Raw genomic sequence first — 17209 nt, 5'->3', positions numbered from 1 at the left:
GAACAGGAGACTAAACTGACCCAAAGTCTTTTGAAGTCCATTGGGGGCCATCTCTGGAAGGCAGCTATTTTTCTATTTTAACAAGCAGCATGCAAGAGCAGCTCCTATCTCCACGTATTGGGAAAAAGACCAAAAACTCCAAAACAGTTGGTCAAGATTGCAATCAAAGAACGTGTTTTAAATCGGTAGTAAAATCTGACAACACTGGAATCATAAAATGTGCTTCTTACCGCCAATAATTAAAAAAAAAAAAAAATTAAAAACGTAAAAATTACCATGAAACTTCACAGCTCAAATATGAGTTTTAACTGATTCATGCAAGTGCTTTTGTAAAATTATAAGCTTCACATTTCTACCTTTTAAACCCTCCAAAAATTGGCCCCATTCACTTCCATTGTAAACGCCTCACTGTGACCTCAATTTTAAAAGAGGGGAGGAGTCTTTTTTTAAATTTTTTTATTTACTCAGTCAAAAAAAATGCTGTCGATTGAGATTAAATTGTACTGATCCCAGCAGAAAATGGGTTTAATTTATCAGGGTAATGATAAATGGCTTCCGCAACAACCAACTGACACTTATTAGATAAGGTCACTCGCCAGTGTTCTTACTGGCTTATCCAATGTGCACGTTTATGTTTTGACATCACGATGTACAATCGCATGTACATGCAGGTTTCTTGCGTTGTCGGGATTTGGTGTTCAGGATAAACAAGCAAAAACAAGTTACAAAGAAAACTTTATTTTTTACCTCAAGCTTTGAAAGCCTTCATACAAATCCTAGACATGTTCAAAAGTAAAATGTATAGTAAAGAAACAGTAAAGTTGCCATGATCAAGTTGGAGTTCCCTAGTAACAGAAACCACATTAACGGACTATAATACACCAGTGATCAGAATGGTTCAACCATACATTCAATGTCAAACACCGTAACACAACCAGAGTACTACATATATATCAGCAATTATTATTCTTTCAAAAACTAACTTCAATCTTTATTAAATGGATTACAAAATAATTAATAGCTTAAGTATAAAATAAAAACCACACATTTTTCAAGGATTCAATCAAGAAGTACAGAGAAACCCCAGCTAAACAATTTGTTCCCATTTCCTCCTTTACAGTTTTTGTACTTTCCCACTTAAGGCATATTGCTGAATTTCCCAGTAGATCTCTTGCATATTTCCACTGCGAATTAATCGAACAACTTCAATGAAAACAGTAGTTTCTCTACTACCAACTGTCCACTATGTCCAGATACAGTAGGATGATTCACTCTTTTCACTTAGCCGCAGCGAAGCCTACCCGATCAGCATCCCTATCAAACACAGTGTAATAGCGGCCTATGAACACATCTCCCAGAATCCACAGGGGCCCAGCAGGGGGTGGGACATCCAAAGCCATAAAGCCAGACAGACAAACGCTCATGCCCATTTGAGTCACCTGAGGACAAATTGAAATGAGATGAACTTAAAAATCACTAAATGAACCAAGTCAATGCTGCATTCGCTGCTGACAGTTTGGTTCGGTCCAGAAATACTGGTAGTCTTGGAGCCAATTTACACATCATGCATCTTGATAAATTGCCTTGCTATCCTATTTGTACCAAATACCTCAACACTGTAAAAAAAAAAAAGAAAGAAATAATAAATCTTGTTTTAATATAAAATTAAGGCTGCACAAACACTTTAAATATGCATGGATGGACATGAACGGTCCTCAACTCTTCACATGCAAATCACAATAATGTTGAAGATCATCAAACACATCATTTAGTAAAAAGATTAGTAGGGCGGTCACGATTACTACATTTGGCTGACGATTAATTGTCAAACAAATAATTGTGATTGTCTCTTTTAGGGCTTTCACGATGAATTGTTATATGTGTGCTTCATACACCTTAATAAGTCATTTTTACATATTTAACTTCAAATATATAAATTAAATAGGAGTATAGGATTTCCTTTTAAGGCTTTAAAAACATGTCAAATATCAAAATATTTCCAAATACCATTTTTCATTTAAACTCTTCTGTAAATCATTTTTTTTTAATTATATATTTATTCACACACTTAGTACATTTATATTATACAATATTTTACACAAAAGTAAAATATTTATGTCCTAATTTCTTCACTTTGACACGTTATTTTAATGCTCCTTGATTTAACCCATAAACCATTATTTCTCACAAAGCAAAACCTTTTGAGATTTCGTTTCATAATTTTATCACTCCAAAGAAATCGAGTAAGCGTGCGTGTCCTTGGTCACTTCTGGTCATTAACCCTGCGTATATGAACCCGTCAAGACCAGGAACATTCACCATTACATGATTGTTTAAAGTGAAGTCGGATCGCTTTGCGTTCACCATCAAAGTTTATATTTTCATGGGAGTTTGGAGCAAGTAACATTCAAATGCTTCACGTGCTCTTCAGGACAGGAGCTGCTCTGGTTGACATCCGCGGTGCGCCTCAGTGACACATGGAGTTCAACTGAATGACAAACAATCCGTTGATGGCATTTAGATATTTGCTTACAATTCCCTTATTTGGGCATTAAAATTAGAATTTGATGTGCACAATAATTAGATCAAATCACCATGATCAAATGACCAATTAATAATCGCGATGGCCTAAAGAGGAGCATTAAATTATTTACAACAAACACAACAACTAAAAGCATAAATAACAGCAGCAAACTGTAAAAAATAAAATACAGTAACACTGCAATTTGCATAATTAATTCATGCTGCAGTGTATGTTGGGAATCCGAATAATTCAACGTGATGCGTGTACTTGAGGTTTTTAAAAAGTTCAATAACTTACAAGTTCAGCCAACAACAACTTGGATAATTGAGTTGACTCAATATCAATCCATAGCAGTTATTTTAACTCTACAGTTTAAGTTATGATAACTTAAAAGTAAAATAATTTACAGTGCATAATGTCCCTCTCTAACCTCTCCAGATGAAATTCCACAAGACTGCAAAGAAGAGGACAAACCTTCATAACATAATCATCTCCAGTTAGGTTGAATATCTTCCCTCCCAGGTTGAAAGAAACAACAGGAAGTGACGGAATCTTCTTACAGTCAATCCAGTACTGCAGGGATAAACATTTGTACAAGGTGATTCACTTTATGGTGGAAAACTAAATACAGTAAGATGGTCATCACAGAACAACCATAGCATCTTTCTTGGTAGTGCATGCAGGCACAAATTGAATACCATGAACATACTATAGTTACAGGCAATATAAGTTATTTTAGCTGGAGTTCTCCTACCTCTCCCATAAGCAGTGGAATTGCTCCGATGGCTTTCTGCAATGCTCGAACCTCTTGAACTGGCCCAGTGATCAGTGATGTTCCCGTGTCAACAATTGCCTGGCAACCACTTTTGCACAGGGTTAGAGTGCCACCCACTTGAACTCTGTATGCAAAAAAAGTTATGAAGGATTTGTCTAAATTTTCTACATTGATCAGACACCAAAAATCAAGAGATTGAACTCATAAATTTTGGCGATTAAAGTAATAAGCCAGAAAAGACCATTTTACCTCGATTAAGGGGTGTAAACCATCTTACCCAGGGTAAAAATCACTGTAATGCATGGAATTGAGTGGCGTATTGCTTTTGTAAAAAAGAGGCAACCACAACACCGATGTTAAAGGACACCAATGTTCTAACAAATTTGTTACATTTATTATTCATAAATATTAGTGCCAAGAATAGATTTATTCATAAATATTAGGGCTAAGAATAGATTATAAACGAACCAATTAAAAGCAGTTATCTGTGATTGATCATGATTAATAGTAGCACATGGTACATTAAATACTGTATAATTGCACTGCAGCATAAGACAATGTTCAATAAACAGTTACATCTATTACACAAATATTATGGCTATGAATAATTAAATTAACTAATTAGTCACACAGTTTTCTGCGATTAATCGGGATAAATCATGGTACATTAAAACATTGAATACTGTATAATCATAAATATATTTACTTTATAATTTGTCTCTTGACAAAGAACTTGCAAGAATCATCATTTATTTTAATCATTTAAATATGTACATGTTAAATGTTCAGTGTTTGTGGATAGACATTTTTATCTTTGACACAAGTATTATGTATACATGCCACAAAATTAGTGGACATGCTGTAATAGTTTAACAAAATCTTCTGGTGTTTTTCAGTAGACTTTATTTTTATAATAGGATAAAATGAACAGATTCAATTAATATCAATGTAGATTGCCAATGCATTAAAACGGATACAAACCAAATCGAATGCTGAATTTTAATTGGCCGAAGTTTAAAATATCAAAACTACCATTTTCTCTGACTGCCATTCAGTCTCTATAAAGCACATGTTGGGTCTCTCTCGTGCGGTTTCGCTTTTGACACCCGTTCAAATGACAGTGAATGAGCTTTGTTTTGGTGATTAAAGAACCATGACAGCTTGCCTGCATCTCTCCCACACCTGGCTCACTGCTTACGAGTGAATAAATCTTCTCCAGTGTTTATTATGCCCGGGACACGTGTCGAGAGTTATGAATAAGCATGCACTGCTCCACACAATCCGTTTCTGTGCCAAGATGTGCAGTCGAGTGTACCACATAGAAACGTATTAATAAAATGACATTATTTTTTTTTTTAAACTCTACATTAATTTTCCCAGCCCTAATAATCATCACATGGAGCAAGTAATATAGTCCGACCCAAGACCCACGCAGGTTCGGGCCCAAAACATTAACAAGTGCATCGGACATGGGTTGGGACATATATTGGTAGCTTCGGGTCATTTAAAAAGAATTTGCTTTTACTAAATGTACCTTTGAAGACCCAAATTCTTTCCATTATTCGTTTCAGGGGTTTGAATTATTTCATATGTACTGTATTTGTTTTAAATTATTAATGACAACGTGATTCTCACTTTCTATTGTCTGGCAATCCGCACTCCTACATGCAATTTACCAACCCCCCCATTCCAAGAACTCTTGCACCACTGTGTGATTGTAAAAACTTCAGTAGGGTTTAACGGTCAGTCATTTTAATACAAAAACCACAAACGTTATTATCCCCCCACTTCTGTCAATCTATACTTCTGTGTGTAAATGACCAAACCCTCCTGGATACTGGTGCGTGCAGAGGTCACTGCCTTCTACGTTGGGGTAAAAAAATAAATAAATTGCTGTCTGGTAGGACTCAGGACTAATTTGATCGGGTCCATCTCAGGCCAGGTTTTTAAAAAAAAAATTTTTATTCATTTATGCACGCGGTTTTGTGCAAGAAGTGATTTGGGTCGATTAGTGTCGCGTACAGATCTTAGGACCAGAGATAACCTTTAGTCTGAATCATCGGCTTTACAAAGCTTGGTAAATCGAAATCACTCAATCCATCTATCTTCAATAGCCACTTATCCCATGTAGAGTCACGGGTAGTGCTGGAGTCTATCCCAGCTGTCTCGGGCCAGAGGCAGGGAAATAACTCAATTTATTATTGTAAAAAGATTACACAAATTGCTATAAAGCCACAATTTATACTGCTAAAAGATTGCTTCTATAGAAGCTGCACAAACAATTTAGAACATACTCATCCATCTTGATCTGCCAGTAGGCTTTCCTTGTAACATTGACAAAATGTAGATCACCATCGAAATACTGCTGGTCGAAACCTCCCAGCATCAGCTCACCTCCAACCCCACCTGCAGGGTCCCTACAGACAACACACACACATACGTTCCTTTATCATGATGGGAACTTTCCATTGACTGCTTTGTTATACAGACCTAATATAATATTCCCCAACCAACCCCTCTGCACATTTTCATCATTTAGTAGGTTAAGCAGTTTTTCCTGTGGGGAACATTGGCTAGTCCCCACAATGTTGGTGATTTCAGGTTATTTTACACAATAAATGCAAAATAATTTTATTAGTTAGAATAGAATAATTTTTGTCACAAATCAGTCAGCCCATGTAAGACGCTTTCTCCACAGACCATATGATAATTGGCCATAAAATGCACGTACATTTAGCAAAAATAGAAGCCATTGGGCTGTGCAATCAGTAATTAAAGTCATGCCTTACTGTTTAACACAAAAACAAATAATGCTTTCATGGTTAAGGTCACGGACCAACTTTCTACATTCTTAAACTTTAGAAACTGAAAAGCTAATAATAAAAAACTTCAGATAAAGGGAAACAATGCCATTTCCCATTTCTTTAGGGGACAAATGACTTCAATGCCTTGTTCACCAGTAAAAATATATAAATAAACATCCTTTAAACAAGACATTTACTAGATTAGGAAAACTTCAGATTTAAAGAAAATATAGTGAAGTTTTTTTCTTACACATTGTTTTTTTTTTTATAGATAGATGGATAGATAGATAGATGGATGGATGACGGAAGGAGGGATGGATGGATAGATAGATAGATGGATAGATAGATAGATGGATGGATGACGGAAGGAGGGATGGATGGATAGATAGATGGATAGATAGATGGATGGATGGATGACGGAAGGAGGGATGGATGGATAGATAGATAGATAGATAGATAGATGGATAGATAGATAGATAGATAGATGGATGGATGACGGAAGGAGGGATGGATGGATAGATAGATGGATAGATGGATGGATGACGGAAGGAGGGATGGATGGATAGATAGATAGATAGATGGATGGATGACGGAAGGAGGGATGGATGGATAGATAGATAGATGGATGGATGACGGAAGGAGGGATGGATGGATAGATAGATAGATAGATGGATGGATGACGGAAGGAGGGATGGATGGATAGATAGATAGATAGATGGATAGATAGATAGATAGATGGATGGATGACGGAAGGAGGGATGGATGGATAGATAGATAGATGGATAGATGGATAGATAGATAGATGGATGGATGACGGAAGGAGGGATGGATGGATAGATAGATAGATGGATAGATAGATGGATGGATGACGGAAGGAGGGATGGATGGATAGATAGATAGATGGATAGATAGATGGATAGATGGATGGATGACGGAAGGAGGGATAGATGGATAGATAGATAGATGGATGGATGACGGAAGGAGGGATGGATGGATGGATAGATATATGGATGGATGACGGATAGATAGATGGATAGATAGATAGATAGATAGATAACAACAATTACAATAATAGCCAATGTGGCGAGAAAAACATTTAATTAATATATTCCCTGAAAATGATAGTATTACGTTTTCTGCTTTTTGCCATTTTGAGTCAAATACATTTCTCTTGTTTTAAGGATGCTTGGATATTTTTACCTGAACACAAGACAAAAATACTGATCAAGAAACTGATTTTTGCATTAAGAAAAAGCGAGCAAGTTATTGCTTCAAGTAGGGACATTACACGCAGAACGGGTGCATATCAGAGAGATAGCACTACGCAAACATTTCAAACTTTTAGCCTAAATCTGAAAAATCTGTCAAAAAAAAAAAACCTTGAAATTGAGTAACGCAAAGAGAGAAGAAGAGTCTTTAAACTCACCTGTTGATGTAAAAAGAGAAGATATTCTGGGGCAAGATTCTGGCAGCCATGGCAGTGTCAAACACTGGTGTGATGCCATCTACAGAGATTGCAGGATATCCCATGCCCAATACGCCATCGAAACGCGCCACAGCGAACACAATCCCAGGCTGCTTAACAGCCTCACCAAACTGCTGGTCTGTAACCTTGAGCCCTGCCAACTACAGACAGCAACAAATATTTGCCTCTTCAGATTGAAAACTGGGCGTAAAATGAAATCATGCCAATATTACTGATTTATAGAAAGACATTTAGAGAAATAACCTGAAAGCACACAGTGTAAAACACATTTGTTGTTTATTTGATAAATCAACAATGTATTATGATTCTAATCTTTTCTGACTACAGTTACAGGCAGGCAAACAGTTGAGCGTCATACAAGCAAGCACACGAGCTGAAGTCATCATTCACAGGATATTCATTTGAAAAAAAGTGGTGTGGACCAACACGATCACACAGGAAGACAGCAAGTTTCAGTACCCTAGGATTGGTCACATTATGCAGACTCGCTGAAAAGCACAAACTCCCCGCAGACATTTTTGCATCGGTACCTTCCCTTGAGGCGTGACCAGAAATGCATTGCGTCAGCAGTGCGGGAGACCTGTATTCATATCCCGCTTTAAAACTAGAAGTAACTGCTTTCACATAATCAGTTATGAGTGCAATTCGGAGGTTGCATTTTCTCTCAAATTACATTTTTACTCCACTGATGGTTAGGTTTGGGTGTCGAGTTATATGAATTCCTCTTCACTGTATTATAATGTGTTCAGATGAAATAACTCACTTCACAACTCACTTTTACATTTACAGTTATGCATTTGGCAAAGCGACTTACAGAGCCCTTATTACAGGGACAATCCCCCCGGAGCAACCTGGAGTTAAGTGCCTTACTCAAGGACACAATGGTGGTGGCTGGGGGGAATCGAACCTCCGACCTTCTGATTAACAGTTTACCAGTTATGTGGTTTAGACCACCACCACCACCACCACCACCACCACCACCACAGGGAGTGGTGGTGGTGCCCCCCTGTGGACATTTCACCGGATACCTACCCATACACATAACAACGCTTAATGTTTTGGCCACTGGAAGCAGTGTTTGGATTTTCAGTGAGCACGGACCAATTTTAGCTAAAGAAAAGTAATCCTACCGTTTCAGATTTCACAGTGAGATCAGTCTGGTGGGACTTAATTTCAACCATCTGGAATATGACGTGGTTAGAGGGTAAGGATTGAAATAAGAGGATAAGAGGGCGTGTTAACCTTAGCCAAAAAGGAATATCGTTTCAGGGGTGATTGAGCAAGTTATAGCATTTTAACGCTTTCCCGGTCCGACGTGCCGAACTCGACCCACGGTGTGTTTCAGAGGTTTATGTTTTTGAAAGATAAAACTCCAAAAAAAAAAAAAGTAAACATAATACATATATTTGGAAAGCTGAGATACTCGTGATTCCTTTTAAGATACAATCACAACAGCAGGTACAATCTATATCTTTGTCAGACCACCAACATATAAACAACCAAAAACAAAATTTAGGCAACTCACCTATGAAGCCTCATAGTGGTCCACTGAGCCATAACTTCCCGACAAAATTGGTGTTGTTTCATTGTCAAATGTCCAAACGATCAAATCAAGTAAAATGTTTAGTCCAAATCACATTATTACATCAATAAATATCCACAGACTCTTGTTGCATCATTTCAAAGCACCTGGCAGCTGTGCCTAATCTTTCACATATTATCGGTAATAACTTCAGTTCAGATGTAAACATTTCCTATATCCGGTATCAAAATGGAAGCACGCACTCTGACCTTTCGATTGACACCTCATTTGACCCAATAGGAGCTTCCATGTCCTATCCAAAGCCTTCAATACCCAACCACAGTCTGTGTCGAATGTAAGGGCATACCCACTTTCCTTTGTTTACTGATCAAACCAATTACATCGAAGAGTGGAAATGACTGACGATCATGATAGCCAATGAAATTCTGAAAACAGTGATATGCAGCTTTAGTGGGAAGATTAGAGGATGGTTCTGTAATGTGTAAGCAAAATTGCCTTGCCATTACCGAGTGTGTCGTATGCCTGTGCGTAAAAGTATTGGAGAGCTGTTTTGGAACTGTTTACACATTTGTCGATTTAAATATGGTGAAACGGACCTGAAAAACAGGATTTTCACCCCAGGATGTGATATAAGAAGGCATTCATTGTCAAAATTCTGAGTTTGGAGATGAAATTTCTGAAAACAATACGGATGATTTGGAGGCAGAGGAAATATGGAGAGATGAGACATGGCTCTGGACAAGTAAGTGTTTTCTTGTGTTTTATAACATATATTACTGTATATTCCGCGATAAATAAGCTTTAGTTTGAATAATGAACACATTTTGTAATTACCCTTTATCGTGGTGTTTCCTCAGTGAGTGTTTGAACCGCTTTGTGCGTGTTTTTGTATTTGTATGTGCGTGTGTGAGGTTTTAGTTCATTGTTTGTTTCAGATCTACTGACATGCTATATAGATGTTTTGTATATTTACTGTATATATATATATATATATATATATATAAATAAATAAATATAAGTTGAAAATAAGAATATATGTTGTGTTTGAGAGTCTATTTGTTACAATGCGGGAGGTGGGGAGGTGTAGGCCCATCTATTTGTTACAATGCTGAATTGATGGGGGAGGTGTAGGCCCATCTCTTTGTTCCATAGTACATTGGCAAAGTATACAGTATTTACAGTAAATATACATACAATAATGCATATTTACACACTTAAAAAGAAAAACTAATATATATATATATATAAAATACAGAAAAGATGGAAAAGTTGTGTCTAGCTTTGTAAATTACATTTATTTATTCTCCCCACTCAGCAAGCTGCCACATAAAGTGGAGCAGCAGAACAGCACCTCATCAAGAGAGGAGGGCTTTCAGAGAGACCCTTGCTGAGGAGCTGGCAGAGTTTGGGTCTCACTCCACAGCCAGACCCGTATCTCCTGCTCCACCTAAGAGCAGATCACAGGCCGCTGCACATCACCAAATCTTGCACCGCTGGTCGCCTGAAGTGCAGGCAGTGTCATGCAAAGACACCAGTGAAGTACTCTTCCTGTGTTCTGCCTTTGTGCTTTGTACCCAAATGTGACTGCTACAATGACTGGCATGTTGCTAGAAACATGTACAATTTTATAATGGTTTGTAAATACTTTGTGTAAAAATTCATGTAAATAGTTTGTTGTGTATTTTTTATATAAACAAATTGTCCACCATAGCACTAGTTTGACTCTTTTATATGCACAACATTTAGTTTCAAGAAGGAAAAGGCACTCTAATGTGTTTATGCATCAGTTACTCTGTGTCAGCAAAACTAATAGTGGATCTGGATATGGAATATGATAGCTGTAAGTGTCATCTTTCATTAGAGCCCAAAATTATGACTGTACGCTGAAGCGCTCAAAAGTAGGAGCCTTTTGTCCTAGGTTACCAAAGGGTCCTTTTGGAGTATCCAAAAGGCACTTTTGTAAAACGCCTGGGTGTACCCTTAGAAAAACATGTGTAAAATATTAATTTTTATGGTATTGTTCTAAAATTTGAACTTGGACTAGGTAAGGCTTCATGCTGTGATCCCATTGTGTTCTCAAGCTAATAGCTACAAGTTATAGTCATCTGCAGGCATCTGTACTGCAAAAAACATTTCAGTGCGGAAAAAAACTTCTATTTCATTGTGTTCAAACTTCTATTACTCAGAATCAGTACAACTTACAGTAATTCTGACTGCTGGGGAAAAAACTTCAGAGTGTCCACTTTCAAATGTGACCAAAACCATGCATGTACTCCAAACGGTTCAAGAACAGCTTTAAATTTACTTTGGGTATGCCTTGATTAGGCGTTTTAGGCTAATTTTACAGGATTGGGATGATACAAAAAAAAAATTATAATTTGGTTTTGTCTAGAAAGTAAATGTGGTACATTTTTATTCCATGTTGACTTTCAGCTTTGACAGAACAACGCGTTTCACAATAAGTTATTAATGGCGGTCTGGTGTCTTTACTCACAGTGACTGTATCCTGACTGATAAATCCAGAAAGACTCCCTCTACCATACTGGATTGAGAACTTGGTGCCGTTCTGAACGTAAGTGCTCGACTTCTTTGAGTTGTAGCGATGGTGCATCCCTGAGAACCAGAAAGTGAGAAAATGCATTTAAGGGACAAAAATAATAAAAATGTAATTTTTTTTTTTTAAAGAGATGTCATATGTTAACGCATGGATTAAGGCGTAATCTTTAGGATTAACAGATTTACAATTAATACAGCATAAACACTGGTGGAGATGGTGTCCACCTTGAGTCATTACACTGACGCACACACAAAAGCGATTCAGTGGCTGCGTCTCGTTTCAAAGGTTGCATCCTCTGGAGGTCGCATTTGTCTGCCACATACGTCATCGAGGCGGTCTCATTTCAGAAAAGCAAGGAGGACACTCTGAATGCAGCCTTCGAATGCAACATCGTTTCACATGAAATTCGGAGGATGCACGAGGTGTATCCTTCTTGGGCACTCACAACCCACAATTCTTTGCTTCAACAGAAATGAACATAATTTGCCCGGAAATATGATGTTCAAACATATTCAAAATATTGCGAAGTTGAATTATCTCATTAGAATATGGGTGCAGAGCATATCATACGTATAATTATAGTCAAATATAATTAAAATAAAGTATTAGACTAAACGTGCACCTGTAAAATCCATTTTCTTTTCTCTCTACATCATAACTAAAATGTACCTCATACATTCCCTTCTAAAGGGACTTTGTTCCCTTCTCACTCAAAGCGCTCGTGCTTGTTAAGGAGTTGCATGCTGTCATAGCAACCATAAGTTATTTTTCCGTTTGTCCTACGAGGGCAGTTTTGTTTTAACAAGTTTTGTTTAAAGGAGGACCTTCAGTATACCGCTGCCTTCAAAGGAAGCGTCCTAGCTAGCACATAGACTGGGGGCAGTGGTGGCTCAGTGGTTGAGGCTCAGGGTTAATGACCAGAAAGTTGGGGGTTCAAGCCCCAGCACCACCAAGATGCCACTGTTGGGCCCTTGAGCAAGGCACTTAACTCCAGGTTGCTCCAGGGGTGATTGTCCCTGTAATAAGTGCACTGTAAGTCGCTTTGGATAAACGCGTCTGCCAAATGCATAAATGTAAATGTAGACTTCGAAACGAGACACGGCTAGAGTCAGTGATAAAGTGATGGAGAAAGGAGCTCTTAACACTATTTGATGTACAAAACAAGCCCAGATGGGATTGTGATAGAAATAAAGTATTTTTCAGCCCAAGTAAGGTGTATTTTAAATCACCACAGAAGCACGGCAAGTCTCAACTATAACCAAAATGCAGAATGAGACATTTTTGTCTGCAACCCTTTTCATGTGGAGTTTAAAGCAGTACTTGTTGCTGGTGTTGACACGAAACATGAACGCAGCTTCATGCTTGCTGTAACAAAGTGGATAGCCACAGTCTGCCAGCAGATTAATAAAGTGGAGGATGAGAGTTTGAGATTTATTGTCCATTAAAATGAATATTCAACCTGTGGGGAGACTAGTTCTTTTCAATTATTCAAACTCCCACTAAGACTTTAGAAAACATTTAATGTTACTTGAATAGGTGCCATTTCAGTGCATTTCTATCTTTTTTTAGTGTGGAAGACTTTGTTGGGAAAATGTTAATAAAAGCACTATATTATTACATTAGTTTTGTTTTTCTTTCCTAAGGAAATAAATGAATTTTGACAGAAATAGTATATTTAGGGTCAAATTTCAGCACTTTCAAAATTGCCGATTAACTACAAAAATAAATGCGATTAATCATGATCACAAATGTAAAAACAATAGATAAACAATTTTATGTTTACATTACATATGGCTGCTAGGGTGTTGTGGGTTGCTTAAATGGTCCAAGCAAAAATTCTTAGCAAGCACCACTTATAAGACCATGGCCAGATTTCTACACTTTTTGAATAATTTGTGATTTGCGAGAGCTATCTCTCAACGGGCAATTTTAGCCTAATAAATACTTAAAGAGCCTAGCATAACTAAAAAAAATAAAAAGAGAGATTTTTTTTAACTTATTTTAATTCATTATATTTCAGATTCATATTTTTTACATGACTCATAGGATATCACAATTAAAAAAAACTCCCTAATTTTTCTAGGTTTTCAGTGACTGCGCAAACCCTCCATTTCACAGTATCTAGTGTTGGCCTTTACGAAGTAAAATTCAGAAGCGCAGTAGATTGTTTAAAACAAACCAATGCTTCCTTAAAAGCTATCCTTATGCCAAACCGCACTGACCACATCATTACAATACATCTTTACTCACAGCAGGCAATATCCAGGTAGGAGCAATGGACAGACGGAACCCAGAGGTTGGATGATCCAGTGTCGAACAGCACAGTGAAGTCCTGAGGGGGGGTACCAATACTGATCACTCCAAAATACTGGGCCTGGAGAAACAGACAGACCTTTGTAGACCTTGGTAACCATGTATGCCATGCGAGTCATTCTTTTTGCAAGAACCAAAAGAGCAAAAAACAAGGGATTAGATGCCACATGCTTACATCCATGAAGTTGGTGAGTTTCTCCACGGGCGGTGGTAGTTTGGTTGGGGAAGGGAATGCAGTTGTGTGGGCTGTCTGTCCAGCTATCTTGGCCATCGATTTGATCTCTTCAATAGTCATGCCATTGTCTGCCAACATGCGGCGTACAGTGCGTGTCTTGTGCAGAGGAATTCTAGACAAACAAGCATTTAATGAAGCGATATGCCACCTAAGGCCGTGATTTACAGCCGTTTTACCACAGGTAAAAGATTATTTTGTTGCATTCAAGTCATGTCGGAATGATCGTATTTACGAGTTAAGTGCACATGAACGCCACTGCAAAATCCATAATGAGTGGGATTTTCTTTGAACCTCGATTTTCAGAGTTGGGGACGAGTCAATTTAAGAATCATTGCAGAAGCGAATTGTTATTGAAAATAATTAGGTTTTACTTGAGGAATTTGACTGTGCATTTTTGTACTGTTAATGAACAACAACAAAACCTGCCAGAAAATAGGCTATTTAGCTAGTTAATGCAGTGACAAGCATTTGCAACAAAACTACATTTCATCATATGTGACCGCACAAGAATGATAAAATAGGTAGACGGAGGCGTGGCTTTGCTCTTCATTTTGTTTCATTGGTGCTAAAAAAGCTTTCTACCCATGCTAGTATGTGAAAAAGAAAGATCTGACATTGGAAAACGGGTCGATTAATTCAGACTAAAACCACTTGATCGAGGGGCTTGGGTAGCTCAGCGAGTATTGACGCAGACTACCACTCCTGGAGTCATGAGTTTGAATCCAGGACGTGCTGAGTGACTCCAGCCAGGTCTCCCGAGCAACCAAATTGGCCCAGTTGCTATGGAGGATAGAGTCACATGGGGTAATCTCCTAGCAGTTGCTATAATGTGTGGTTCTCCCTCTCGGTAGGGCACGTGGCGAGTTGTGCGTGGAGAATATAGTGTAGCCCCAACACGCGCTACGTCTCCGTGGCAATGTGATCAAGCCACGTGATAAGTTGTGCGTATTGGCGGTATCAGACGCGGAGGCAACTAGGATTCGTAACTTTCCAAAAGACTCGCTGTCCACACTGCCGTTTCAAGTGATTTCCAAAAGCTGCTCATCCACATTGAAACGTATTAAAATGCATTAAACTTATTGTGCATGCGAAAAATTGCTGTTCCATGTACGGTCTAAAACGCAATTGTCCTCATGTTCCATCGCATCTTTAACAACGTTATAAAAGTGGACAGCAGGGACAACAACGCCGCTACAACATGGGCCACCATCTTTCATTGTTTTGGGTTGAATGACTGAATCACATGGCAACAAATACATATTCATCGTTTTCAGATATCTCAGTTTTCCTTATCCACGCTAGAACGCGAAGACAGCATTCATTTTCTAACGTATCCACTTGTGAGAACGTTTTCTCTGTGAACGGATGGCCATAACGTAGAGCAAAGAATGCGTTTTCAAACCAAAACGTATTAGTGTGGCCGTGGCCTAAATTTTTTGTCTGTTCCTGGCTCAAACAAACCTATTGTATGGCTTCAGAAGACATGGAATATAGTGCATGAGCCCTATTGACTACTTTAATGAAGCTTTTATTGTGCATTTTGTCCTTTTGGGAGCTTGACAGGCCCAGTGCCCATCCACTTTCATTGGGTGGAAGAAAGCAGCGCAGAGATTCTGCTAAAGTTTCCTTTAGTGTTCCACAGAAGATGAAAATTATCATGTAGCTTTTTTCATCATGTGCAAAAAGTTGCATTTAAAGTAGCCAAATAATCTGAACAAACAATTATTCCGGTAATTATCGTAACTGTGGGACAAACAACGTAGCAGAATTCATTCAAACGATGTGCGACAGCACCGAAGACGTCTCATCTAATCGGACCTTTAAGAGATCGTTCACACAAAATACGTTGTTGCGTTTGTCTGCGCTCGGTTATAGTCATTCTTTTCTCAGTAAACATGGACTAGACGGATATTTCTTTGACTGTTGCGCCACGTCTAACATAGGAGTTTAGACGCCGTGTCAGGTTAAAACGGGCATTTTTAAAATCGCGTTTAGAGACACATGCGCTGCTTATTTTTAGGCAAAGACGCGTTGGGATTGAACGGCCCATAAGCCGCTACGCGACAAACTAGAACGTTCCTGATATATTCAACAAAGCTGCCTACACTGCATGCGTGCGTGTCAACTTCGTTAACTATAATAACGGGAGCGTTTTATCGTTGCATTGTAGATGGGGGTGAGATTCACAATGTCGCACTTCAACCACAGCAGTTAACACATGCAACGGTTTACTAGCGAGTCTCGCAGTCAGTTGATGCGATGCGTACTTCCTGAACAACAACGCCACCACTTAATGCTGTAATAAGCTTTTACAAATTACGACCTAACAACCAAGGATAAATAAGTGTGTTGCAACCGGTCAATATTATGAGAGCAAGAGCTCGGATTGGTTGAGTGAAGAGCCGATATGTGATCAACTGCCGTAAACAAACAAACAATTCATACACACTAAATGTTAACAATTTTATATATTTAAAAAATTATAAAATGGGGACAATTTAAGATTTGTTATGCTCATTGCGTAATGAATACACACCTTTAAAAAAAAAAAAAAACATCTTCGTTGATAAATAACATAACTGATGCATTTTACCTGATAATTGCTTTGCTGTCCGCAATTAAATACCAAATTAAAAACGCAAACAGGTGAAAGCGATTCATGCTGCGACGCTTAAAACAAACAAATGTAATAATTTCTGATCCAAAACAAGATTCACTACTTGCAGGAGCAAAACTTCCACAAACGCCTCTCGCGCGCAGTTTATATATCGGGGGGAAATGGCTTTCGGAGAGCTTCGTGACGTCTCATCTTACTTATAACTGATTGGCTGGAAACATTGGTGCAGCAATGCGATTGGTTGTATACAAAATCAATCAATTTCACGCCCACTTCCTCAACAATTGGCTGCTGGATTGTGATGTTACGGGTATGCATATTGTCTGTTTCTATGTTAGTAGATTTTTATATTATT

At 38.1% G+C, this 17209-nt stretch overlaps 1 protein-coding gene across 1 annotated transcript; it reads right to left on the bottom strand.

Annotated features, from left to right (window-relative positions):
- Nucleotides 1–231: 231 nt before the first annotated feature.
- Nucleotides 232–16996, bottom strand: LOC127652686 (cathepsin D-like). The gene is made up of 9 exons (XM_052138986.1): nucleotides 16831–16996; nucleotides 14178–14349; nucleotides 13940–14063; nucleotides 11627–11745; nucleotides 7530–7729; nucleotides 5594–5716; nucleotides 3279–3423; nucleotides 2999–3097; nucleotides 232–1439 (listed from the first exon to the last, which is right to left on the bottom strand). The coding sequence occupies exons 1-9, from the start codon at nucleotides 16896–16898 to the stop codon at nucleotides 1278–1280; spliced, it is 1212 nt and encodes a 403-aa protein (XP_051994946.1). The 5' UTR covers nucleotides 16899–16996; the 3' UTR covers nucleotides 232–1277.
- Between the last annotated feature and the right edge of the window lie 213 nt (nucleotides 16997–17209).

Source organism: Xyrauchen texanus, chromosome 12, assembly GCF_025860055.1.
Source record: "Xyrauchen texanus isolate HMW12.3.18 chromosome 12, RBS_HiC_50CHRs, whole genome shotgun sequence".
In the NCBI taxonomy this organism is placed as follows: Eukaryota; Metazoa; Chordata; class Actinopteri; order Cypriniformes; family Catostomidae; genus Xyrauchen; species Xyrauchen texanus.
The sequence above is the reverse complement of the archived record's forward strand: the minus strand, read 5'-3'. Positions and strand labels throughout refer to the sequence as shown.